Source organism: Genypterus blacodes, unplaced genomic scaffold (assembly GCF_046128005.1).
Source record: "Genypterus blacodes isolate CSIRO-AG114 ecotype Tasmania unplaced genomic scaffold, CSIRO-AGI_Gbla_v1 ptg000003l_1, whole genome shotgun sequence".
In the NCBI taxonomy this organism is placed as follows: Eukaryota; Metazoa; Chordata; class Actinopteri; order Ophidiiformes; family Ophidiidae; genus Genypterus; species Genypterus blacodes.
The window spans coordinates 7,414,869-7,441,404 of NW_027466817.1; the positions used below are offsets into that span (position 1 = coordinate 7,414,869).

At 41.8% G+C, this 26,536-nt stretch overlaps 2 protein-coding genes across 2 annotated transcripts in view; one reads left to right on the plus strand and one right to left on the minus strand.

The window, feature by feature from the left end:
* The window catches only part of LOC142994988 (uncharacterized), a 258,121-nt gene that overhangs the window by 214,239 nt on the left and 17,346 nt on the right, over positions 1 to 26,536 (minus strand). The window lies entirely within an intron of this gene.
* Positions 2,324 to 26,536, plus strand: LOC142992361 (leucine-rich repeat and fibronectin type III domain-containing protein 1-like protein). Its single transcript, XM_076142753.1, has 9 exons — positions 2,324 to 2,585; positions 4,907 to 5,107; positions 6,383 to 6,549; positions 10,420 to 10,660; positions 12,993 to 13,205; positions 13,430 to 13,740; positions 25,807 to 25,990; positions 26,096 to 26,312; positions 26,406 to 26,536. Exons 1-9 carry the CDS (start codon positions 2,406 to 2,408, stop codon positions 26,534 to 26,536), a joined length of 1,845 nt encoding a protein of 614 aa, XP_075998868.1. The 5' UTR covers positions 2,324 to 2,405.

Genomic DNA, 26,536 nt, shown 5'->3' on the forward strand with positions numbered 1-26,536 from the left:
CTGTGGGCGTCTCTGCGCCGCTCATATCAAAGGACGGAAGGAAGCAGAGTGACGAGCACATGAGGGGAGCAGCTGTCACTAGATGATTTAACTGAGAGCATCTATATGTGATCAAAAAAGGCACTCAGATGAGCAGAAAATGTTCCTGTTATCTGTGTCTATATGCCTGTATGCTGGAAACCTATATAATAGATTCACCCCTTTCCATTGAAATGATTTGAGCCAGAGGAATGACTCATTTGAACTACAAATGGGTCGACTAATGGGTCGAGGAGCAAGTGTTGTGTTAAACTGCATTGATTCTGACATAAACACACGTACATGTACATTGTGGGAGTGAATGTTTGTTCTGTCATTGGGACTCCGTGTTGGTGATTCTTTTGTCCATGGGTGTGTCCACTTCCTGTCAAACCTCTGTCCTTCTCCATGGAAACACATGAACCTGCTGAGGAGCACCTGTGTGGACTAAGTGTCCCTCAGCTGCTGCTTTGGCTCTAATAGTGCACACCTAATGCTGCAGCTCTACTTTCTGATTTGAGCTCAGTTCATTTAAGATGAACTCAGCTCATTGAGCCTCTGGGATAGTTTGGTAGCGAGAGTGTCCTGATCTAACGTCGTTCCACAAAATGAGCAGGCCGGTTTACTCTGAAAACAACTTATATGGCCAGAGAAAAAACCATTAAACTAACTAGTAAAGAAAGAGCAAGTTAGCAAGTGTGAGAGACGCTCTAGAACGCTTTACTTTTCTACATCCTCTATCTCTCTTTCTTTAATGCCCCTCTTGTCTCCACCCATCTCTCTCTCTCTTCCTCTCTCTAAATGTGTGTGCGGGGATGTGTTCATGTGTCTAAATGCAGCACAATATCATCACCAACTGGTCAAAAAAGGCAACTTCATCAATTATATTTCGAATTTTCTTCCTCTCCTCTCCTCTCCTCTCCTCTCCTGTCCTCTCCTCATCTCTCCTCTCCTCTCCTCTCCTCACTCTCTCTCTATTTCTTTCCCTCTGTTTTCTCCTCTATTCCTCTTTCTCCACATTCCTTGATCCTCACATCACACCCCCTCCTCCCTCTCCTTCTCCCCTCCATCCCTCTCCTCCTCTTCATAGATATACACCACCTGTCCTTTTCCTCTCCACCTCACACTCCACTTCCTTTTTTCCTTTCTTCTCCCTTTCCTCTTTTCTCCCTTTCCTTCTTCACTATGTGATCCTCTTCCAACTCTACTCCTCTCTCCTGCTCTTGTTCTCTCTCGACCCATCCTCTGGCTGGCTTACTCCTTTATGCAGCACATATGAATGGGTGCGTGGGCGTGTGCGCGCGCGTGCGCGCGCGCGTGTGTGTGTGTGTGTGTGTGTGTGTGTGTGTGTGTGTGTGTGTGTGTGTGTGTGTGTGTGAAATCAATAGTATATAAATGTATCTACTGCAGGGGCTGGATTGTTGCTTTACACTCAGTTTTATGTGCCGGAACATTTCTGAATCTTAATGTGCACAGAAGTCCACACAGAAATGAATACCTGCTTCTCTCTGTGTAATAGTTTATGCAGATTATAATATTGAGTCAGCAATAATATTAATTGATTGGAATAACTGCTGTTTCCTTTCATCATGTCAGGTGTGAATTTATTCAGCAGACAAACAGAAGCTGCTTGAACAGTTTGTTCCCCATCTCTCTCCCCTTATCTTATTTCCTTTTCTATTTCCCCATTTCCTTCCTTCTCCTTCTTTCTCCTTCCATTTCTTTTTGAGAATCACAACGCTCTCCACGTAACGTGTAGAAAGTCTGAGAGAGTGTGGGAAACAAATTACTTATTTGTGAGACATTGTACACGGAAATGTGTACATAGCAATCAATATGCTTTACATATTGTATGGCTGTTATCTGGTATTGTGATATTGTTATCTGAAGATTTGCTGTGCGAGAGATCTAGAGTGATGCAGCAGAGTCAGTGGGGCTTAGATCACTATCATTTACACTGAACCCAGATGTTTGTAAATGAAATCGCAAAACTAAGATAAACAGCGTGAGATTTCCTAATTGAGACTCAAAGAATGCTGGAAATTATCATTCCAGTTCTTTTAGGAAGAAACCTTCCTGGAAGCAGTGGTATGGACTGTGGTAGGTGGTCCAGCATTGAGTCGTAGAGACCCACTTCAAATAGAATGTGGATAGAAAATGTTTATACTTTTTCCACACACTCATATCAAGAGCGGCACGGATGGGGACCTGAGCTCTGTATTCGGCTGCATACAACAAACTGGAGTGCTGACCTCTGACCTGTCTCTGTCTCTTTATGTTCATGCAGGAGCGCAGCCATGGATGTTGTCCCCTCGCTGGTCTCCCCTCTCCTCCTCCTCCTCCTCCTTCTTGTCTTCCTCTGCTCCATCCCCTTCTGTTCCTCCTCCATGCTGTGTCCAAAGCGATGCACCTGCCAGAACCTGCTGCCATCCTACACTGTGCTGTGCGCTAAGACGGGACTCCTCTTCGTCCCGCCCAATATCGATCGACAGACGGCAGAGCTCAGGCTGATGGACAACTTCATCACCACGCTGAGGCACCGCGACTTTGCCAACATGACCAGTCTGGTAAGAGCTTATTTTGTATAATCCTGATCCTTCCTAAACCTCGACTATGATCATTTGAATAAGAGTCATGAGTAATGCATAATGTACTGTAAACTGGTCACTAGCCTTGTTTATTAGCCCATGTTGTTCTACCAAACACATTACGCTTATTCTTCTGTGCGGTGGTATTCATGTTTCCAGGATATGAGCTGAGGCTATGACTCCTGTAGTTGGATGTCTGTCAGCCAAGCACGTTTGCTAATGAGAATCAGATTGGCACTAGGATAGAAGAAACAAGTTCTTATTTTCATTTGGGAACGATTATAGAACATTAGCAAAATGGTAATGTATGTATTGATGTAATGTGTTAGGGAAACTTGCTACTGCTGCAGCACCTCTGAAACACTGTGGAACCACCTTGTTTTAGGTTATGCCTAGGTTAAGGTAAGTGATTGCAAATTAACCCTTAGATAAGACCTTTGTGAAGTGTAAGACATCAATTATATATTTATCTGGGGGAAATGGATACACTAAAAGGGTAAATTGCATCACTTTCAACTCGTCTCCTGGAATTAATAAAACATCACAGACAGATGCGAGCTAATGGTTTTAGATTATTTGAGAATTATTCCTTTAAAAAGATGCAAAGCATTGAAATGTGCTGTCAGGAACTCACAGAGTGAAGTTTTTACTGAATAAAGAAACTGAAAGCAGCACTGTGAGGAGAGTCTTCATGTTTATTCCACACTGAACACAGAAAGCATTAGCAACAGCTGCTCCATCTAATGCATCATATTGACTGAGGTGAAATCTGTTGCGTCTCACTATTTTCACCAGTTTAATTTCACCATAATCATGAAACGGAGGTGGCTACATTTTCTGTCAAGTCTCCAACGCAACATAGCACAAAAGGAAAACACAAACATTAGGATATTTAAACATGAAATAGAAGTATTCATCACAGCTGGAGACTTCCTCAACATCCGATGAGCGATTTTGAGGCTCTCAATCCTACGAAAAATAAGTTTCCTCTTCAGTGTGATCACAGCAGCTCAGGCGATGTTTGCTCACAGACAAGGCCACGTGGGAGAGAAGGTTTTAATCATTTGGCGGTGAGTGCGACAAAGAGCTGCAGATGTGATCACAGCGTGGCTCCAAAACAGGTTTAGAAATGTGTGGGTGTTGATTGACTCGGTTGCTTTATATTAATAGAATATATCACTGCTTCAGCATAGTTTGGTTTGCCTCATACTGTAAAGATGCGGTTGCCAGATAGAAGCTTACAGGCCAAATCTGACTCAAACTAAAACATTTTACCCCTCCTGACAAAATGTGACTTTTTAGGGTTTACATCTCAAAAAGTGTGCTGCCATCTATACGTATGTGCATTGTCGCCATCTAGCGGGATTTTTATCTTCTGAACATTTATACTTTCTCATGCTTGTGTGATTGATAACCTCACACGCATTAATAAATGAACATTAATGAATTGATTTGATGTTTTGATTTTCTCAAGTTAATGAATGAAATATGTGATATGGTCTTTATGCAGGGCCAACATTCAGGCCAGAATCCACATTTACACATTCCATCCATCCATCCATCATCTATCACTGCTTATCCACTAGTGGGTTGGGGGGGTCGCTGGATCCAATCCCAGCTGTCAATGGGAGAGGGCAGAGTACACCCTGGACAGGTTGCCACTCCATCGCAGGGAACACAAACAACTCTCGCATTCGCACATAAGGAGTTAACCTGCCTTTGGAATGTGGGAGGAAGTCGGGGTAGAACCCACACAGACACAGGGAGAACATGCAAACTCCCGGTAGAAAAGCCCTGGTTTTTCTTAAATTAACTCTAATAGATTTGAGCAAGTGAAAATAAAAATAAACATATGCCTCCATTGTCTCGCCATGCTTGGAAAACTCCCTCCCTCATAGTGAACAGTGCTGATAAGAGCCGAATCATGGCTGAACCCTTCCACCCCCACACCCCTGCAGTAACATATCAGTTTCCTGCACACATTTGACCTTGTGTTTTATCATCTGATTTCCAACCCTCATCTGATATATATGATGGAGTAAATTGTGCAACAACAGTCTTCCAAAGTAGAGATACACAACTAAACCAGCATTGGCCCAAAATTGTATTTAAGGACAATACTACTTACTTTCTATCTCTGCATAAAGGTGATGATGTTGCTTGTTTTGTGTGTGTGTGTGTGTGTGTGTGTGTGTGTGTGTGTGTGTGTGTGTGTGTGCGTGTGTGTGTGTGTGTGTGTGTGTGTGTGTGTGTGTGTGTGTGTGTGTTTGTGTTTGTGTTTGTGTTTGGTTTGTGTACAGATCCATCTGACCCTGAGTAGAAATACTATCAGTCAGATCCTCCCATATGCATTTGCTGACCTCCAAGACCTGCACGCACTCCACCTGGACGCCAACCGCCTCACCAGCCTGGACGACTCCCACTTTCAGGGCTTAGTCAACCTGAGGCACCTGATACTGGCCAACAATCAGCTGCACAGTATATCAGAGGGAGCATTCCAGGTACTATTACTATGCTATGACCGCTACTGTCAGTACTGCTTATACCACACACTGATATCAGAAGATATCAGAATCAGTGTTTATTTTGCAAAGCATACATATAAGGTGACATGGTAGAAATATGAAAAATAAATAATTTGTGTATGTAAAGATATTGCTCAATATATCAAAAGCTTTAGTTACTAATATAGTCTACTACTAAAACTACTGCTAAAATCATAAACATACATATAATGCAAGACAGATCAAGTAGGCAAGTATACTTTTTTCATCCTGTTGACTGGGGTTTGAAATTACTCTTGTTCAACAAAACGCAATAAAAATTAGATCACTGCTGCCAACACCGTTATGATTCATCACCCAAATGTTGCGGAATATGCTGGCAATTGACAATTTCCAAATTCTAAAGCTCTCTTGTCTTTTGAGAAGAAGACTCCAGATTTCTGTCTCTGACTCCAAAGACCAGTGGAAGCAGTTGGTCCTGCCTGTTTCCACTGTGTATCTGGACTCCATTGTAGTGTGTAGTGTTTCCCTGTTTGATTAAATGAAGCTATCTTTTCCCTGCTCATTAAAGAGTTCAGTACTGAAGTGCCAAAGGGTCCCCTCAGGATAGTTTGACAGACCTTAGCAGGCTTTAGTATCGTGCGGAAGGACATGAAGTCAGAAACTTCAGTCTGAACTTCACTCTTTATCTCTCACACATTCTATGTCTGGAACTGATGCAACATTGACAAGTATCAAATGTGCAGTGAGATGAGCTTTAACTTAACTGAATCAGTGATCCCCATTCATGTTGGAGGAGACAAGAAGAGTGTTATGTGAAGAAACAATATCATGCTTTTACTCCAGAGGCTAAACAGGATGGCATGTACGGGAGGACTTTGAACTGATTTGGTTGGTTTGTTCCTTCTTTTCTTTGATTTTGATTGTAAAACACACTCAAATCTCTCTGCCCCGAGCCTTTCATCATCTATCATCCCCCTCCCCGTCTCCCTCTCTCTCTTTCTCTCCCTCCCTCATTGTTGACTCGTGGCATTTGAACAAGGTACTGATTATGAGAATTCTATGGAGGCCATCAGAGGAAACATGCTGCTTTGAGTGTACAGCATTGACCGCTGTAATTGAGCTCAATTTCTCTCCCTAGTGTCCCACTCTTCCTCTCTTCATCCCTCTCTGCTCTCTGCCATATTCACTGGCACTAGAGATGATTTGACTGAGATGTAAGGATCAACATTTCACTATTACTGTGCCTTTTGTTTCTTTGTCTTCCTGCAGGACTTTCTGGAGACGCTAGAGGATTTAGATCTGAGCTATAATAATCTGGTGGACATCCCGTGGGACACCATTGCCCTTCTGGTCAGCGTCAACACCCTCAGCCTCGATCACAACTTGATAGAGAGTGTGCCAGAAGGAATCTTCTCCAACCTTCATAAGCTGGCCAGGTCAGGATCATTTTGTTTCAGCCTTGGTTTAACATCCCAGGTGATAAGGAAACTAGGTTGATGATGATGAGGATGATGATGATGATGATGGTGTGTGTGTGTGTGTGTGTGTGTGTGTGTGTGTGTGTGTGTGTGTGTGTGTGTGTGTGTGTGTGTGTGTGTGTGTGTGTTTGTTTGTGTGTGTGTGTGTGTGTGTGTGTGTGTTTGTGTGTGTGTGTGTGTGTGTGTGTTCATTATAATAATAACTACAGTATTATATGAGTATAAATAAGAATTTGGTCCAACATTAAAATTCATTAGCAAGATTTAATTTAAAAAATCTGCAAGCAAATATTACCGAGCAGAGAATGTTTGTGTGAATCAAAGATTAATCAAAGGGCTTCATTGCTGCTGTCTGCTGGGAATTTGTATCATAAAAGGAAGTTTTAGTTTTCTCTACATCTGAAGTTAAAATAAACCATTTCAAATTATGTTTTATCCAACTGAATCAGCTCCCTGATGAGCTTCATTTTCCTTTAATTGAGTTTTGTACCAATTAGTCATGGGACTAAAGCTTCAAACAGGATATGGCTGAAATAAAATTAGTCCTCGTATTGAGGTTGAAGTTGAGCTTTTAAGTCTCAGTTCACTTTCACACATAGAATTGTGGACTCTTAGTGGCAACTTGTTCTCTACATCTATAAAGTCAGGAAGATGCCCTATACAGCTGCAGTACATCAGAGCAGCTGCGGCACAGCAGTGGGGGGTTCAGCATCTTGCCTGCGGGCACTTTAATAGAAGGTGGGCGAATGGTTTCAGAGGTCACTGGCTTCAAACACAATTGAGATTTTGAACATTGAACTTGCAGGATCGCCGTGATCCCTTAAGCGCTGAGGGTATGTTAACAAACATTTGATATATTAACATATACAGTATATGTAATATTATTAGGTCAATGTATTATCAAAAAATACAGCTTTTATATTTGATTTATATTCTTTATTTATATTCTAATCGTATGCACATATACTGGTCATCAATTTGTGCCACTTTATAGACACAGGTTGTAGCAGTCGTCAAATTGTGAAATTTTATTCTCAATTTTAAATTTTCAGATGTCCTTGGTTGTAAAAATGCTTAATTAGTGGACGTGTCTTATCTTGTAATCCAGGACAGCAGAATTCATAGTGATTCCCTCTTTTGTCAGTAATTGCCTTGAACTCAGCATTATTGCTGTTCTAAAACTGGATTGCACAATGAAAGGCACCTCTAATGGCCCCATACTACATTTTATAAAAGGAAACCCTTTAGTTAAGGTGGTAAAATAGAAAACAGCATAAGATAAGAAAATAATACAATCAGGACTACCGAGTTACTTAGAAGGAGAAGTTGCATCAGACTGTAGACTGGGGGTCTCCAACCTTTTTACCTCTGAGAGCTACTTTGACAAAATAAAAGTGTCTGAGAGGTACTTATTTTTTAGATTATTAGTAAAAATTTAACCACATGGCTGATTCTCCACCCAAACCAGTTGAATAAGCGTCTTTTGTGTGAACATTTACAAAATGATGATATCCAACACTCACTTCAACTTCAATTCATCAACATAAGCATGTTTTTTTCTGTATACATTTTCAGTGTCAAGCTCACACTGATGAATACACATGATATTAATCTCATCGAAAACAAAACAATGTTATTAATTATTTTACAGATACTATTTCTCATTTTCTGTCTGTCCACATATCACTGTCACAATTTCCCTTCACATTCCCTGTAATTCAGGGAATTCCCCGTAGTTCCCATATCATCTGTACTTCACATGTATTCAGTCTGTTTTGATGTTAGTGAGATGACAGTGAGTGTGGTACTATTTTCAGGAGGAATTAAAATAGTTTTGGAATGTTCTTGCAGTGAAGCACGTTCTCTGTGTTTTCCTGTTTGGAAGAACATACACTGGATTGAGAGCCTGGGTGGAGCTTCTAAATCCCAACAAGTGTAGAAGCACTGACAGTAGCAGGCATGCTACCTGCCTTTTTTCTTCCAACAGAACTGTTGCACAGTTCTCATGTCTGGGAAGGTTTTCTGTGGACCCTGCTCGACATGACAGCTTAATTTTGTAATCCCGCATTCTGCCTATATGTTGTCACAATTGTTAAAATGCTTCCAAATGCTGCTTTTTTTTCCAGCTGTCATTAATCTCTGCTTCTCCCTGTCCTGCTCTGTACCTGTAGTAGACCGTCAGCACGCCCCGCCCCTCCCTGCTTGATGTTATGATCCTTGTCTGTTTTCACGTAAATTGGTCGAACGGCACAACATCAGTTCAAACGTCCAGTCTTCTCCGTATTCATGGCACGGAGAAGACCATCCTATCATTCTGTCTTGCATTAAGTTGCAGAAAAAATAAAAACGGTTCTCAGACGGGAGCCAGCTCCTATGGTTCACCTAAAAGAGCTGGCTCTTCGGGCCGGTTTGTTCGCGAAAGACACATCACGCCCTGCTAGCAGCCGGAAAGTCCAATGAAAAGTTGCTGTGGACTTTGGTCAAGTGGCGCTCCACAGACGCGTTCGCACCGCAAATGAGACACGCACACACTTGTCATTCACATTCGAAAATGTTTTTAATTCCCCAATGGAAAAAGTATATTTGTTGTTTTTTATCGTACTATTTTTCCGCAGTCATCTAGCCTGCTAACATCGCCGAATGTTACGGTGTCACGTAACCAAACCTGACAGCAGCGTCACTTGTTGGACTGACAGCTGATTGGCTTAGAATCGTTTTGTGACAAAAGGGGGCGGGTCTGTGAATTTAATTGAATCGAAATTTAAACAGCTTTACCAAGTGACTTGTTGTCAATTGTATGTATTCTTCGAACCTTTCGCGAGCTACTCAGAAACGGGTGGCGAGCTACAGGTAGCTCATGAGCTGTAGACTGATGTAACTAATAAACCGGTCACAAAATGTGAGTTCATGGACGTGAGTGTGTGCGCTCCAATGGCACAAAATGATGTGTACACCACAAACAATTAATTAATTTCAATTTACATCCCAGTGGGTCAAAATTTGGAGATATTGAATGAGAGCAGCCCAGTTTTTGATAACCAGCCATTCAGTTAAAAAAGGCACAGTGATTTAGTTCTGCCCTGAGGACACTGAACCTACAGAGACTTAGAGAACTCACTCACTTACATACACACATAAAGTCTCACTTTCACAAATTAAAACACTATAAGGTTGCTGGCCGTGTAATAACATAATTGAAACTTGTATAGTGCAGCCGCACGCTCGCTTGCTCTCAGCAGCTATTAACTTCTTGTTAAGTCATCGTTGTTGTTAAATGCTTCTGCAGGGACTTTGGAGTAAATGCACTTTCCACGGTTTGTTGCTGACAACAGTGAATGCTTGAATCAACTACATTATTAGGTCCAGTGTTTTGGTGAAGAAATTATTGTTCAATTCCCAGAGAGATTGTTGTGGCAAAAAAAAAATCACCTTCTAATATACTTTTAATGTTAGACCTCATCAGCCTGCAATGGTTCCATACATGGGAGTAGTTTGTGATTTTCTTTTTGGGTGAAGCTACTTTTCCTCAACTTATCTCATTTGCCTCTAACTTAAATCTGATATTGTGTAATCATCATGATTACACAACATTTGCTAATCAAATTGTGGATATTCCTTGTAGTGTGGGACAGTGGTGAGAAAGCTCTTTAGGAACTGTCAAAACGAGTCACAGCCCTTATCATGCGGATGCTTTGCATTCTAGTCTGTGTCTCTGCTCAGATGGATTTTCCCCTTAATGACTGTAAAACACAAGGTACAATAGAAATACCCAATCCTGTCCCAGTTATGACACCCCCTCCTCTCTCCCCTCTTTTTGTGTATCTCCAGACTGGACATGACATCCAACAAGCTGAAGAAGATTCCTCCAGACCCACTGTTCCTGAGGATCCCAGTCTATGCTAAGATGAAGGGATCTCCTCTCACAGCGCTGGTACTGAGTTTTGGTGGGAACCCTCTCCACTGTAACTGTGAGCTGGTCTGGCTGCGCAGACTGACAAGGGAGGATGACCTGGAGACTTGCGCGTCGCCTAAAGACCTAGCTGGCAAATACTTCTGGACAATCAGAGAGGTCTGTTGAGTGTAATTTTACCATTTAATTTATGTTCCAACCTTTGCTTATGGGCATGAGCTCTGGGAACACACTGGCATCCCCCAGGAGGATTGTAGGTGGAGTGAATGTGAAATCTCTGTCACGTGGATAAGCAGTGATGCATCTATTGTTGCTTAAATAAGCAACAATAGATGTATCACATAGCATAGCAATGTTGTTTTCACTTGATAACACTTACCGTGTTATGTAGTCGCTTTCGTTCTCAAGCTTTCTCAAGTGTTTAAATTTAGTAGCATTAGTTGCTCACTATAAAAACATTTGTGCTCATGCTCCCTCCCATTTTAAGAGACCCAAATCCACCTTCTTGTTTGCATAACCTTTAATTTAACAAAATGACTACTGCTACTGTAAAAGCGCCACACATACCATCTAATTCAATCACAGCAATATTGCTTTGCGGAGGAGTTAAATTTCATTATTGTTGGTCAGTCAATGATGTATTACCCTCTTATGGTAAGATGAAAAGGCCACACAAGACAAGCTAGATTAGCTGGGAGTGGTATAAAGCACAAAGTAAAACTGCTCTAAAGGGGCAGTGTAATTGCTGAATGTTGCAGTTATCGTGTGGGAGTCTAAAGGTTGAGGGAACCACTGATCTGTACTGTATCTGAAGAGCTGCTGGCTCTAGACCATAACAGAGCTTCTAGTGATACTTGGAGAGATAACAGATTTAAGTGATGTGGTTGGAGATTCAGCCTCGCTTGAATATCCCCACGAGTCAATACCTCTGGACCATTTGAGAGCTGGAATGATAACCAGAGGTGCACCATGAGATAAAGATTGGATTAATGGCTATCATCATAAAGAGGATGACGTTAAGACCTTTGCTTTCCCTCTGGACCTGGCCGAGAAATTGTTTTGGATCTCCTTCAAAGAAGTGCCGTAGGATAACGTGAGAGGATTAACCTTGTCATGACGTCGATCTAGAGACCTTTGGGTCACCGAAATGTCTGAACATATTAACACTTAAGAGCGTTTATTGCCTCACAAGGACAAAGGAGCCTCCGCTACAGTCACCTAGGCTCAGCTTCAGCCATCACCTGCCAAGTAAATTCATCCATTGAAATCAGCTTCTCCTTTACTTTTTTTTCCATTGGCCTCATCCATCTCAGGATCCCTAGTGACAAATCAGGTACTGATTGAAGGTGGTGATTGATGGTAGTATTATGGAAACTCAGGTTGGTGTTTGGACTCTCAGCAACAGTTAAATTTGACATAAAGACATCATTGTTTTTCTTTAATTCATGCTATCTTTCTATAAACCAAGAGGTTTTGAATGCATAAGGACCTCCTCATCTCAGTACTTTGTACCCCTTATTGTGTGTACTTTATTATCTGCATGCACTCTTGCACGTTTTTTTGCACTAGAGGTGATTTCTGGTTTCATGCTACACTGTACTGTTACTGCTGCACAGTAATTTCCCTCGGGATAATAAACTTTTATCTTATCTTATCTTATCTTATCTTATCTTATGTGTTTTTTGCAATGATTTCTTCCTTTGGGTGATTAAAGAGGTCAGACTGTCAGGTGTGTTAACTATGGAAGAAAATTTTAATTTAAGGGATTTGAATAACGTTTAGTTAAGTTAATTACTTTTATAGCACTTTTATCCAAAGTGTTCCCAAAGACCTCACATTAACCTATTCATCCACTGAGAGCAGGGGCCTATTGTTTGTCCTTGGAAGAGTGAGTGTGCATACTTGTCCCCTCCCATTGCTTTCATTCCCTCACATTCAGAGCAGGGGTCTACCATGATCATTCACAGTTTCATCATAGTAATTGGGGTTAGAATGTAGCTGAAAATGAAACTGGAAGCTTTTGTGGGTTATTTGGAAGCTGCAGCCCAGCAGTCACCACCTCAGCAATCATCTCTGCTGGCAATATGACCCAAGGAGGGTTGAAGATGCATTGAGTGGGAGGAATGATGAATAAACTCTCTTTGGCCTCACAGTGTTACTGTGAGGCCAAAGAGAGTTTTATCTGGGATTATACAGGTTTTGTTACCTGTCGGGTTTGAAATTCATATGGTGATATAAGTGTGCTGACATGCACTATGTTAAAAGATGCATGTCAGTATGTTACCTGTACTTTAGTTGTATCCATTGTTGTATCTATTTAAGACTGATGATAGTTGAGCCCATTCTGACAACACAAAACTGAGATTGACAAGTGGAGATGTAACAAAACACCCTGGGGACAAACATCTGTTGTTGCACTGGTGGATCAAAGGATCTAAGACTAGAATCATTAAGGGTGACTCATATTTTATCATATTGTGTCCCATAACAGGAGGAGTTTGTTTGTGAGCCACCAATGATAACTCGTCACACCTCTAAGATGTTTGTGATGGAGGGTCAGGAGGTCAGCCTTCGCTGTAAGTCTGTCGGAGATCCGGAACCCTCCACCCACTGGGTCAGTCCAGATGGAAAGCTGATTGGGAACACCTCCAGAACTGTCTGCTATGAGAATGGGTCACTGGACATCCTCAAGGCCTCTGTTAAGGTAGAGTCGAAACTCGGTAACAAGACAGAATACTTTTGTCAGACAAATGCAGACCACTTATCTTAAGAGTCTAATAATCTAGGAGATTCTACTTAATAAGATTATTAACATCACAAAATAAGATTTTCATACTTTCTTGAATTCCTGGTTTAGCTGTGTTTGCCTTCGAAGAGACAAGAAATTGGGAAGAAATGTTGAATGTATTCTAATCTTTTGATTTGAAGGATTCTGGAAGGTTCACATGCATCGCGTCAAACGCTGCTGGGGAGGCCACCGCTCCTGTAGAGTTAGTGGTCAACCCTTCACCACACTATGACCCCAAACTCGACCCTGACCCAGGGCCTTCAGACATTCCCACCTCCATCAAGTCCAATGTGAGCGGGGGCCAGGTACGGTCGGACCAACAGCGGGTTGGCGTGTCGGATCTGACATCTACCTCCGCTTCTATCAGATGGCCCCCACAGAACCATATACCAGGGGTCCGCATGTACCAGATCCAATACAACAGCTCCACAGATGATATACTCATCTACAGGTAAGACAGGCGGGCAGCTGTGTATCAACATTGTCAGTGATTGTGTTTCTGCTCAAAACATTGAATGTCTATGTTTATACTATTGCTGCCTTCATGTGATTCCTGTAAGCTGCCCTCGTTCCCACTTTAAATTGTGGTGCTCTCTGTCAGGACAAAACAAAATGGACGAGCTCGTGGAAGCAGGTTTTCCAGTATTTATACATGCAAGTAGCGCAGAATTATTTGTCCTTCCACAATAAAACAAAAAGAAAAGAAAAAGCAAATGCTCATCAGGTGTATAATTTACACTTTAATTACTATCATTATGGAAATTGTGACTTCAGTTTGCAGCATGTGTCCATCTCAATACACGTAACAAAACAGGATGATTGGCTATTTTTCGTTTTGTACTTACCAGGTGCAGGAGAATCTCAGTTGGAGTGTGTGTGCCTGCTTGTCTCTGCTTCAAACACGTCTTTTCCCTGTGTGGGTTGTTGTCAACAAGGTCTTCTGCACGTAGGAGGATGTTTCAGGTTTTGGAAGTGAGCAGCTCAGTGCTTTAACTCTAACAAAGGACAATCAGACTGGAATGCAGCAGCTACAACTATTGTACTGAAGGCAACTACCAGCTCTGGAATCAGATTGTCTTATGTACCCCACAACACATCTGTTAATCATATGGCTGGTATTCAACGGAAATAATGGACCCTACAACTGCTGTGTTTCTTGGGGTGAAATGAACAATCAGGAAGGGAGAAATCCTCCGCTTACGAGGTTACGATGTACCAATGGGCGGAGCACACACCTACAGTATATGCAGAAAAGCCAGGTTGTGTTTTAGTGCAGGACAGCAACTATGTTTTCTTCACAGGAAAAACTCTCCCTCTTCTTCCTCTCTGTTTCACTCTCCACCTACACTCACACGCTACAGTGGAATGTGATCACACCTCTTCTGAAATAGAGAGTGGGAAACCTAGGACATGATTTATGGTTCCTCCGCCTAAAATACCGCCTTGAATGTGTACTTTTTGTTGCGACCCCACATGGAGTCACAAGGCCAATTTTAGGAAATGGGGCTTGAGCTCATGGATGATGTTGATCGTGGCACTTGCTTGTAGACACGCTGCAGTGATTGCTGTTATCGTTGGCCCTGGAATAGTGTGGAAAAACAATTAAGGCTGTGAAAAACTGGATCCAACATTTAGAGAATGAACAGAATGATCATGTAATTAAATTAGTGATAGTGATATATTGATCCTTCAGGAGAAATCACAGATGCTTTACCATACATGACATAAGTTAATATTGGAAGATAAAAACACACAGTAAAATAGAAAACTACTATAGTGTCTGCTTGGGCACGCAAAAGTCTACAAAATGGACTTCGAGAGAAGATTTGGCTAGAGTCATGTAAAGCAGTTAGTCCATTTAATTTCAGTTAGTCAGACAGAAACGTGGAACAGTAGTGGGCCAATGTAAACTTAGGCTACTGGTATAAGAATAAACATGTGAATTTGTGCACCTGAATAAATAACAGAGATAATACAGATACTATAGATTAGTCATTCATTTATTTAAAAGTTGTTTTATTATTGCTTACATTATCTATTTGTCTATAGAGTGAAATTAGAGAGGAAGTGAACGGTGAAACATTTCAAGTCATATTTCACTGATTCTTGAGAGTCGGGACAAAACATGTCCCACATAGACAAGTCTTATTTATATCAAAAATAAATTAATTAATAATGATTGACATACTCACAAAGTTAGATCTAAAGGTATTGTGAATACTGATGTTCTGTTTTAGCATAGATAATTACTTTTTTGAGGGATATTTGTTTAAATGTATGACCAGTGGTTAGACGGCCCATGTTATTTCTCTTGTCCTCAGCAAGAGGTCACAATATTCACCAGCCCCCAAAATCTTTAAAAACCTCCACAATTGTGAAAACATTTATATCAAATCAAACATAAGGGTTATGAATGTATAAAACAATGCATGCCATGAACATCTAAAAATATTTTCCATAGAAATCTGCCTATCAAAGTTGTGTCCTCTGTTTCCGTCAACTCCGTCAGATTTTGTCATAAACCTCATTAAATCAGGCAATAGCATGTTCAGCTATATCCCTGAGGGTCCCTTTTCATTCCCCTGGCTGTGGTGAATACATCAATACCACACATTGTCTGGTTTGTTTGACATTTTTTGATATTTTAGATGAACAATATAAATTTTCCTATGGTCACAGCTGGAGCATGTCAACACCATCTTTCTGTTATGATACCTTTTAATAAACCATATTGGATTCAATGAAAGTATTTATTGAGATTGTGAAGACAGCTAGCAATAGCCAAAAAACTAGCTAGCTAGCTGCTCTGTTTTTTTCTGCAGAGGGAAAAAACATGCCATTTCGTCAACTCCGTCAGAGTCAACTCCGTCAGGTTTTATGTCTGACGGAGTTGACATGTAAGCTGACGGAGTTGACAAATCCACCAATAACCGCTTAATGTGCCAATATTATACCCTCTTGTGTCTTATTCCCTTAAGGATTTTTTTTTCTTTAGTGGTAAAATAAAAGATAAAGTTTGAAAATGCAATTTTTTAGAAATTTGTGTATTCATAACAGTGTGAAATTAAGCCGTTAGTTTATATATTATATTTTATTGCGTATAAGAGTAACTAAACACTATTACAACATACATCAGAACTTAAGATTCTTGTTGGGCTATTATAATTATATAATTATATACTTTTAGTGTGTCTGACGTAGTTGACACAAATCAAGTTTAAACAAGGTAAACATGTGAATTTATTAAAAATGTGTTTTAACCTCCAGCCTGCACCTTTACATGGTTAAATAGCACAGATCTTAATCTACATGAATATATAACTCTAATCAATATAGTGTACATTTTCAAAAAATGTTTTTCAGAAAGTGTTTTGTCCCGACTCTCAAGAATCAGTGACTTACAAATGAACTCTATAGCACACCTGATGTCTCTGTGACCGTTCCCTTAAAAGGCAAAAAGCTGAATATTATGTTGTGTATTCATGACGTCTGGTCCCCTTCACCTCTCTGGGTGACAGACATGAGTGACTGAGCACCAGGCTCAGCTGAAATTCTAATTCTCACTCTCATCATCCCAAATCCCGCCATGGCATGATTTGAACATCATCAGACGTGGAGTTCAGAGCATGTTTCAAATGCTCCATGCCAAGTACTGGAGCTGAGTGGTCCAGTGTGGACCCTCTATCCACCCACCATACCCTGAGTGGGCATTGGACGATCCCATCATCCACTTAGCCGAGTCTGTAACCTGGCAACATTACTCAGAATGCATAATTGAGTGTTATTAGTAAGCAGTTGAAGGGCCTACAGATGACAAATTAAAACGTCTTCAGGGCTCGATTCTCGTTTTAGCTAAAAATAAATGAATAAATTAAAAAGCACTTGAGTGACAATTTCGATGCTGTCTAACAGAGAGAGAGCACTTTCTTGGTCCATTGCAGAGCATTGAAATGGATCGTACATATTGACTCGTGAAGGGCGCCTAATGGCTTCTACATGACAGCAAGGTCATTAATGCGACGCACAGTGTTAATATAATGATGCTGTGTTTCTGCTTTGGAGTTCACTGGATGGGATTGTGTCATCGCTGCCTGTGTCTACGATCACAGCATCCTGCCATGATAGAGATAGAGATACAATTTATAAGACTGTAAGACTTGATGAGACAAAATTTGAGACCGTAGTGCAGTACGTTTAAATAACAGATGGACGATATGTTAGTGCAGGAAGTGCAGGGAGGGACTTTCTACATTTGTTTCCTGTTTTAGCTTGGCAGATTTTTGGGCTTTGTGCCATGCTGCTGGTGTCTTTTCTGAGTGTTTGCACTTACCACTGAGCTGCTCTCCTCACTAAACATTCACTGTACTGTGTCTGTCTGAAGGCTTCAGATGCAGGCTTATGATCCAAAGGTCAACGGTTTGGATCCTTCAGCGGAGAGAATCTGTGTGGGAAGTGAAACAAAACTGCTCTTCCTACCTTTAATACAGGCTGCTGGTGCCCTCCTGAGCCAGGTATTTAAGCTTCCAGCTGCTGTGATGGAGCTGCCAGCAGCATTTGACTGAAGTTGGATATTAACTCTCAGGTTGTCGTGAAATCAGGTCACCATTTACAAAATACAAAGAAACAATTGAGCTTAACCTTTCATCCTCAGTTTCCCAAACCTGCCCAAAGCACCTAAAGTGAGTAAAATACTGGTAATTATTTCATAAGAGTCAACACCACAGTGACTTTTTTGACATGATGTCATTATCTTGCCTGCAGGCTATCAAACACACAATTTGACCCTGAGGCTATTAATTTCACATTTCAATTATCATTACGTCTTCCCCTTCTTCTTTACCTCTTTTACCTCAACTCATAAGCAAGAAAATCTCCCGGACGTCACGCTGAGCACTTTAGACTCAGACAATTCATAGGTTTTGCTTGTAATACCTATTTGCTTGTACTTAAGTTGCATGCGGGTGTTCTTCTTGTAACACTGCATTCCCACTGGCGATTAGCTTACTGTGGAGTCTATTATAATCAGTGGGTGCAACGGAAAACATTTTGCCACCCAGCATCAGTACTTGTGCTTTTGGTTTGAAGTGCAAAGCGTTTTACATAACAAGTGGAAATCATCCACAGAGTTTCTGGCCTGTCTCTGCACTGTGACACTGTAGATGAGTGGAGCCGCCCCCTCAGCCTGCTCTGTCCCACCTTAGCTGTCTGTTTCCAGGACTCAGGGCAGCTGCTGAGCCTCTCATCATCACATAATTATCACACTCACTTTACATGACAACACCGCTACCACTTTCTGGCATCTTCAGAAACTCTTGGGTTTTGCTCATCTTCCCACAAAGCTTAGGCTGAGTTCAGAGAAGTTTCTGCAAAAATGGGTTCTCTCATTTGATAGTTTTGTGGCCCCTGTTGTAGTGGGAAAACATGAATCTTATGCAGTATTGTACTGTTAGTTTGGTGGCTTCCAGCGTAGCTCTGGGCTTTCAGATCTGGGCTTTGACAAGATTGGACAAAAATGTATATTAAAATGACTAATTTGTGCTTTTCATGAAAAATATGACATACTTACTCTTTCAGATACTGAAGATGCATTGTGAATGGAAAATATAAGCACTGCATTTTCTTGGCCTGATGTGCTTCCTGCTATATGATGTCTGAGGTCATTCCCTTAACTACAACAGCTAAAGTCACATTGCTCAGAAGTAAGCATTTATTTCTCAAGCTTATATTCCAGTACAGAAAATAACAGTGTTTTACATCACAACATGATGGTTTTATCAGAGCATTTGAAGGACATTTTTAACCCCCCCTCCTCTTCCTCATCCTCTTCCTCTGCACACTCTGCAGCTACAGCATGTGCACAGTTTAGACAAGCTGTCACCCACCATCACACATTTTGGTTTTTTACCTTTCACCAACAGCAGAATGCAGAATCAGCAAAAGGTTTTTACTCAGTTGGATTTTCTCATTATAGTGTTTTTCAGTTTTCATGAACATCTTGACTCTTAGGTCCAAAATAGGTCTAATAATATCCAATTCCATGTACTTATAAACCTGGCATGTGCCACAGGTGAGCTGTCTTATTTTTTTATCTATATTTTTGAAGCCTTCATTGGAATCAACCTTCATACTACAATAAGACTTAGTGTCCCCACTTTATAACTATAAATATTCTTTATAACTTTTACATATTCAGGTAAAGTTGAACACGGACGGCTGCTGTTATCCAACACATTTTACACATGTGTGGTGCTGACAAGCCCTCTAAAGTAAGCAGAGATCTCAGGGTTCCCAGGGATGTTCTCAGGACTCCATCACTTTCCCAGCCACAGATCTCTCAGTCAGGCCGGCGGCCTGCAGGATGTCCTGTCATAATGCCACCAGAAATAGGGCAGCAGAAATTATACATAGCAGTTAAGTGAAGTTCACAGACTGTCATTGCTGTTTAAATCTTAAGTATGGGGAGCAGTTGGGGTTACAGTGCCTTGCTCATGTGCACTTCGGCAGTGCTCTGGAGGCGAACTTGCAACTCACTAGCTACCAGTCTGCTTACTTGGTCCACATGGGGGACTCGAACCGGCGACCCTTCGGCTCCCAGCCGTCCACTTAGCAGACTGAGCTACTGCCGTCTGCATTATGACTAATGCTTGAATAAGTGAATAGTTTTGATAGGACATTGTTGGTTATATATTCAATTTAAGCTATATTTTTTTAGTCTTTTTGAACAACTTAGCAGTTGGACTTTATTTCATTGTTGTGCATGAATGAAAGCACTGTTGAGTCAAAAAATTCTGAAGTTATAGTGAAGAGTTTTGGTTTTAATTAAAATGCAGCTAATTGAGCGTAAAAGGGAATATTTCCCTCTCTAACTTGCTGGTTGTTTAGGTTTATCATTAAACTATTTGTTTGTGTTGGCATCCTGTAATGTTCTGTTCTACTATCTCAGATTCAAACTGCACTATCTTTCCATTCAATAAATTTGAGAAATTGAAAACTTTCCTCGATTTGGGTCACGACCTGTCATTGAGCGGTGATGTTGGGTCCCAAAGCACGACCAGTTCAGAACCACTGGTGTAATGAACTCCATAATTTTAAATCCCTCGGCTGGTGTCTTGTGAATATCAATAAAATATTCACAACATCAGCAGAACGACAGGGAAGAAAGGGAAGTGAGGAAGCACACAAGGGACAAAGGAGGAGCATAGGAATGGTGAGAGGGAGGTAAAAGTGTGTGTGAGAGAGAGAGAGAGAGAGAGAGAGAGAGAGAGAGAGAGAGAGAGAGAGAGAGAGAGAGAGAGATAAGAGGCAGAAGCAAATGGAGGAGGATAGAGAGCTGCAATGCACTTCTGACTGTGCTGAACTCTGCTCTGCTGTTTTTCTATCTGTTTCCTGTTCACATAGTCAGGTTTTCACCTCTACATGCTTCGCTGGCAGAAAAATCCAGAACCCCAAGCACAAAGATAACACATGGACATTTTTTACTTTTCTCCTTCCTTCATCCTTTGCCCCCCCCCCCCCCCCCCCCCCCCCCCCCCCCCCCCCCCACACACACACACACTGATTATGGGTCAAGGGAGGGATCCACCCCTATCAGCACCAGGAAATCAATCAGTTCATTCTATTTCCTTTAATATTCTCTGTCTCGCTCTCTCCCGCTCTCATCATGCACATGAGCCTTCAGCCTGCATAAAACATTGTGTGAGAAAATGAAAAAAAAAACATAAATGAGTGTTTTCCCAGGTCGCTTTCCAATTGAACGCCCTGGCCTCTGTGGGAAAGTAGGGACGCCGGAGTAAGAGCAGAGATAGATTGGGGGAGGGAAGAAAGAGAGGATTTAAAAAGGCTTTTTGCGTCAGCTGATGGAGAGATAGGAAGAGAGGGAACGACAGCAGATCGCATTCTACTGAGATGATCAGCCATCAGCTTTCATTCTGTATCTCTCCTGCTTCTTTCCATCTTTTTCTATCACACCATCAGTGCACAGACCTTTAGAGAGACGCTTTAATGTCATCTTCCTTTTTGTTCCCTCCATTATATCACCTCAGCTCTCTCTCTCTCTCTCTCTCTCTCGCTCTCTCTCTCTCGCTCTCTCTCTCTCTCTCTCTCTCTCTCTCTCTCTCTTTGTCCCTCCATCAGCCAAATGTCACTTAGTCCCACAAGGCCTGCGTTTAGAGAGCATCCAGTAAAGAGCATGACAGCTGCGGTTTTTCGTGTTTTTAGCTGTCAGGCCAAAGCTTTTCTCGTCCTGCTCAGATTCAAAGCCAAGCTGTGACTGTTTCTGGGTACAAAATGAGCAAGACATCAAAATCAAAGATCCACAGATGCTGCCAACTGGAAGACTTCTTGTAGTGGCCAATGAGAGTGATCTACTGGTCATAATGACGCTGGTCTTTTTATTGAATTGATTTAAGAGTCACTTGTGTATTTTCACGTCGTTGTCTTGTCTTTATCTTTCTAAATCCCAGGCTGTTTGTAGTGCTTATACTTTCATGTGGTTTTACTGAAGAAGCCTCTCTGTCTTTGTGAGATAAGTGAATTTGCTGTAAAATAAGAGAGTTGAAAGTGGGTTTTTTGTTCATGTAACTATAGTAAAATTTTAGTAAAGTTAGTAAAGTTCTATTCTAACAAATCAAGAGGGATAAGTTGACCCAGTGCAGTCAGGAGCAGGAAGCTGACTGATGACTGAGCTGTCACGTTTCTCCATTTGCTCATCCTGCAAACCGTCTGAATCAGATGATGAAAACGGTGAGCGTCTGTGTAAGACTTGACTTAATGAGCTCCACTCTTTCTCCAGGTCTGCACTTTCATCCATGTCTCTCTCACATACACACACACACACACACACACACACAGAAGAACTATATTCAACACCATTATTTACTGATCTTCCTCACCTGGCTCCTCACACGCTCACTGACTCATCGGATGTAACAGCGTCCTACAGGAAACCCAACCTGAGGCCACGCTGACCTTTTCCAGACTAATGATGCCTGCCTACGTTCTCGCCTTCCACCAGCTGTCCATCACTCCCTCTGTTTTCATCTTTGTCTCTCTTTTGAGTCTTTGAGTCCCTCTGCTAGTTCAGCCACATTCCTTCTTCGTCTTCCTCTGTCTCTCTTTCCCTTTAAAGGTCAAGCAAGCCTCGAAATGGAGTAAATATGAAATATGTTAGCTACTTTCTGTCTGTAAGGTCAAACTTAGCAAAACAGGGACTCGTATGTTTCTAAAGTGCCGATCGCGAGCTTCTCCCATCTTCTCGGGAGGTCTTTCTCTCTCCTCCTCTGCCTGTTTTAGCATGTAAGGAGGATTCTCTCGCTTTCACTGGCCGTCCCTCCCATCTCAGTCATTCTATCTCTACTCTATTCCTTTCATCCGCTGCTTCTCTCCCCCTCCAATCTCTCCCTTATTGATATTCAGCGTGGATGCGTGTGACATGATGAAAGCGAGGAATGTGGAATGTGCAGCTTGAGTAAGCTTGTGTCCTGACTTTTGCGAGCTCAGATGTGAAGCCTTATCCGTGTCATTTTTGGATCTTATCGCCCTGTGGATTTTCCATCAAGTCACCTTTCCAAGAAGTGAGAAAACAATAGTGACAAAAGTGAAGAGAAAAAGCAAATAACACACACTGCTGTTGTGTTATTTGGCAGTAGTATTTGGCAGTAGTCGAGTGGGTAGAGCTTCCGCTTATGACCCGGAGGGTTGCCGGTTCGAGTCCCTGCCGAGGTGCCCCTGAGCAAGGCACCAAACCCTCAATTGCTCCCCCCTCTGCGAAGGGTGGTAATATAATGTAATGTAAGTCGCTTTGGATAAAAGCGTCTGCTAAATGATCGTAATGTAATGTAATGTAATGTGTTGGTTTGACACACTGATTTAATTTCATGTTGAATATTAGGTAGTTTAGTAAGTTAGTTTGGATCCTGTGTGCTGAAGTTTTTGACATTTTGAACATTTAAAGTGATTCACGGGTTAGGGTTGATGTTGTTGCAGAAATGTATCCTTCACAACTTTTGTATTATCTGCCTTTCATCGCTACAAATGCACGTCACTATGGTCCACACAAGAATGATAATAAATGTCATGAAATATATGATAATGAATTGCAGGAAAATATGTGGAAAGGTACAATACTCCCCACTCCCCTATATGGAAAACCCTGCTAGTGCTTCACTGCAGATGACCGCATTACACAAGTAAACAAACCCAGATCTCTGCCTGCTTTCTGTCCCACAATTTTCAAAAGTGAGCGTTTATATACGTTGCACCATCTGTGTGGAATATGCAGATGAATTGAATTTTTGCATTTGTGCCAAAGATCTCAGTGGGATATATTCAGTCAAATACAGCTTACATGTGATGTATAAAACATGGTTCTTGCCATAGCGCAGCGGTATGGAGAACCGTGGATTATAGAGGAGGTTTGATGAAATATTTACATAGAGTTTATTCAGCTGGCGATCTGATATCAGAGTCATCGCAGTGTAAACAGGTAGACAACATGAGACGCCACAGTTAAGGATGTACATTAAAGCTTACACAGGAGATATGTGACCTTTATACAATGATGAAACAAAGATATACAGCACGTTGCCATATCCAGAGGTGGCTTGACTACATCCCTCGCTGCCGCTGTTTAATAATGCTGCATAAAAGGGATGGAGCTCCGAGCTGTTTCATACATATAGAATGGGAACAAGGAATGGTGGATATGAAATGTAACTGATGTGATGAGCTGGATTTAGTCTCATGTTGGGGATGAAGCCCTGCTGGTGTTTGAGCTATATTTCATATCAGTGTGACGGCTGCATTATTCACACAGGCTGTGACGGCGAGTGGAGGGATGGAAACACGCGGCGTAACATCCATGTATAAACCCTATGAGGCGCACGAGCTGCATTATAGTAAACCTGCTCCGAACTGATTTAACCCTCTGGAGTTTACTTTTTTATTGAATTTCTCTTTTATTCACCACGTAAAGAGTTGCGATGTAAAACTTTTTAGGCGACAGGATGACAGATTTCGGCTTGTGAAAATAAAGATTAAAAAAACAAATAAAACCGGGGGAAATGTACTGGGATAACAATAACATTTGTTAGAGAAAATGATTACGACATTATTTCTATTGCCGTGCAATCTATTTTTGATAGATTTATTTACTAACATACTTACATAGTGACCCTGTCCTCTGAGCCAGGCAGGGAAGTGAACCAGTAGCCTAGGCAGCATCCTCTGCACTTTTCTATGTAGTTGAGGCTAAAACATGTGTGTGTATGTGTGTGTGTGTGTGTGTGTGTGTGTGTGTGTGTGTGTGTGTGTGTGTGTGTGTGTGTGTGTGCGTGCGTGTCTGTGTGTGTGTGTGAAAGCATTTGTGCAACATACAGTCTAACCCACTGCAGACCAGACCTCTACAATTGACTAAGGAATACACACCAGCTCACACATACACAAAGGCTCATAAATTGAGGCATTTTTGCTTTAGAAACAGTATGTTTTTTTCTCATTCATCCCCCTCAATTTATTTCTCACACACAGACACACACAGACACACACACACAGCCAACAGGGTCAGGGTAGGCTTTATAATTCCATTCCTTGTCGTTACCTCTGCTGCAGTGTTGATAAATAGTAACTGCCCTGCACTGCCTGACAGCTGAATAATACATGAGACGCACACACACACACGCGCACACACACACTTGAAGCGAGAGAGCGGTACAGTGGATGCTCTATGACCATATTTTATTACATTTATTTTTAGATACATCACCATACCAAACATCTCTAAAATGCTACAACTTATATTGTTCTTACAAAAGAACAAAGTAGGTCACCCAGTTAGAACTTCATTCCCCCAAAAATAGTTACATTAAGAATTCTTCAAGTTTCCAATGCTTTCAGCACAACAGCAAGAAATGTTTATTTGGTTTGAAGGTGCTGAGGTCTATGCATGACTAAAACGTACGAATACATACAGTACATTTAACAATTTGAATAAAACGTAATGAAAAAAAAACAGATAGGAAAATAAATCCTGAACTGAAGGTCGAGAATAAATAATTCAGACGTTGGAAGTACAGCAGGCTGGCTGCAGTGTCTGCAGGACAAATTGCAGAGGAAAGCATTTAAGTCGTGTTATCATGAAACAGAGCTGAAGCAGGCATGCACACTGCATGACACCCTGGCAGGTCATTTTAGATGCATTCATAACCAGCTTGCTCCGATTGGTTTATGTTACCACCGCCACTGTTTCTTCATGTGTCGATGAGATGATGATTGATCTGTGGTGGCCTCGTCTTCCACATCGAATGAGGTCCCTAAGTAATGTGCAAATATGGCAATAGACAAGTGAAACGCAATCTGTCTTTGAAGCACAAATGTAACAAAACGTGAATCCAACCAACTACAGAATCAACCTGAAACATAAAAAAAGCAAACAGAAGTTAAGTCTGGACTAATATTCTCTCTCTCTCTCTCTCTCCCTCTCTCTCTCTCTCTCTCTCTCTCTGTTTTCCCGCCCGTCCAGGATGATCCCAGCCAATCACAAGTACTTCCTGCTGAGCGACCTGGCGTCGGCGCGCGAGTACGAACTGTGCGTGTTGGCCGTGTACGATGATGGCATCACCGCGCTGACCGGCACCAAGCTGGTGGGCTGCGTGTCCTTCACCACGGAGACGGAGTACGGGCGCTGTCACTCTATACGGGACCAGGTGTGTGTGCGTGTGTGTGTGTGTGTGTGTGTGTTTCTGTTTCTGTATGAGATTTTTTTCTGTTTTTTAAGAGTCTGTATTGGTGTTTTCCATCTTCCTCTTCAGTTCCTGGGCGGTACCATGATCATCATCATCGGCGGAATCATTGTGGCCTCGGTCCTAGTTTTCATCTTCATCCTCCTGATGAAGTACAAGCTCCACAGCAACCACTACAAGCAAAAAGCTGTGGCACGCCAGGCCAATGTCTGCTCCCAGACCAATGGAGGAGGAGGAGGAGCAAACATGCTGGCTCTGCCTCCATCCTCCTCAGCTGGATGTCAAGGTAACGGACCAGAGGAGAGATGGAGTGGAAGTTTCCCAAGGAGGAGTGACTATCTTCCTTAGATATCTAACTCCATGCTGTTTCCTGTTACAGGCGGAAGTGGCAATAAAAATGCCCAAACGTCATCGTCAATGGCGACGGAAGGAATGGGAGGAGCTTCCCTCAGGGGGACGACCGTAGTGGACCTGAATCCCACGCATGACGACGACACCATCTCCCAATAA

Coding starts and splice junctions, on each gene's coding strand:
- LOC142992361 (XM_076142753.1), top strand. CDS start 2,406: ATGCTGTGTCCAAAGCGATGCACCTGCCAGAACCTGCTGCCATCCTAC. Junction 5,108..6,382: donor TATCAGAGGGAGCATTCCAG/GTACTATTACTA, acceptor GTCTTCCTGCAG/GACTTTCTGGAGACGCTAGA. Junction 13,206..13,429: donor TCCTCAAGGCCTCTGTTAAG/GTAGAGTCGAAA, acceptor TTTGATTTGAAG/GATTCTGGAAGGTTCACATG.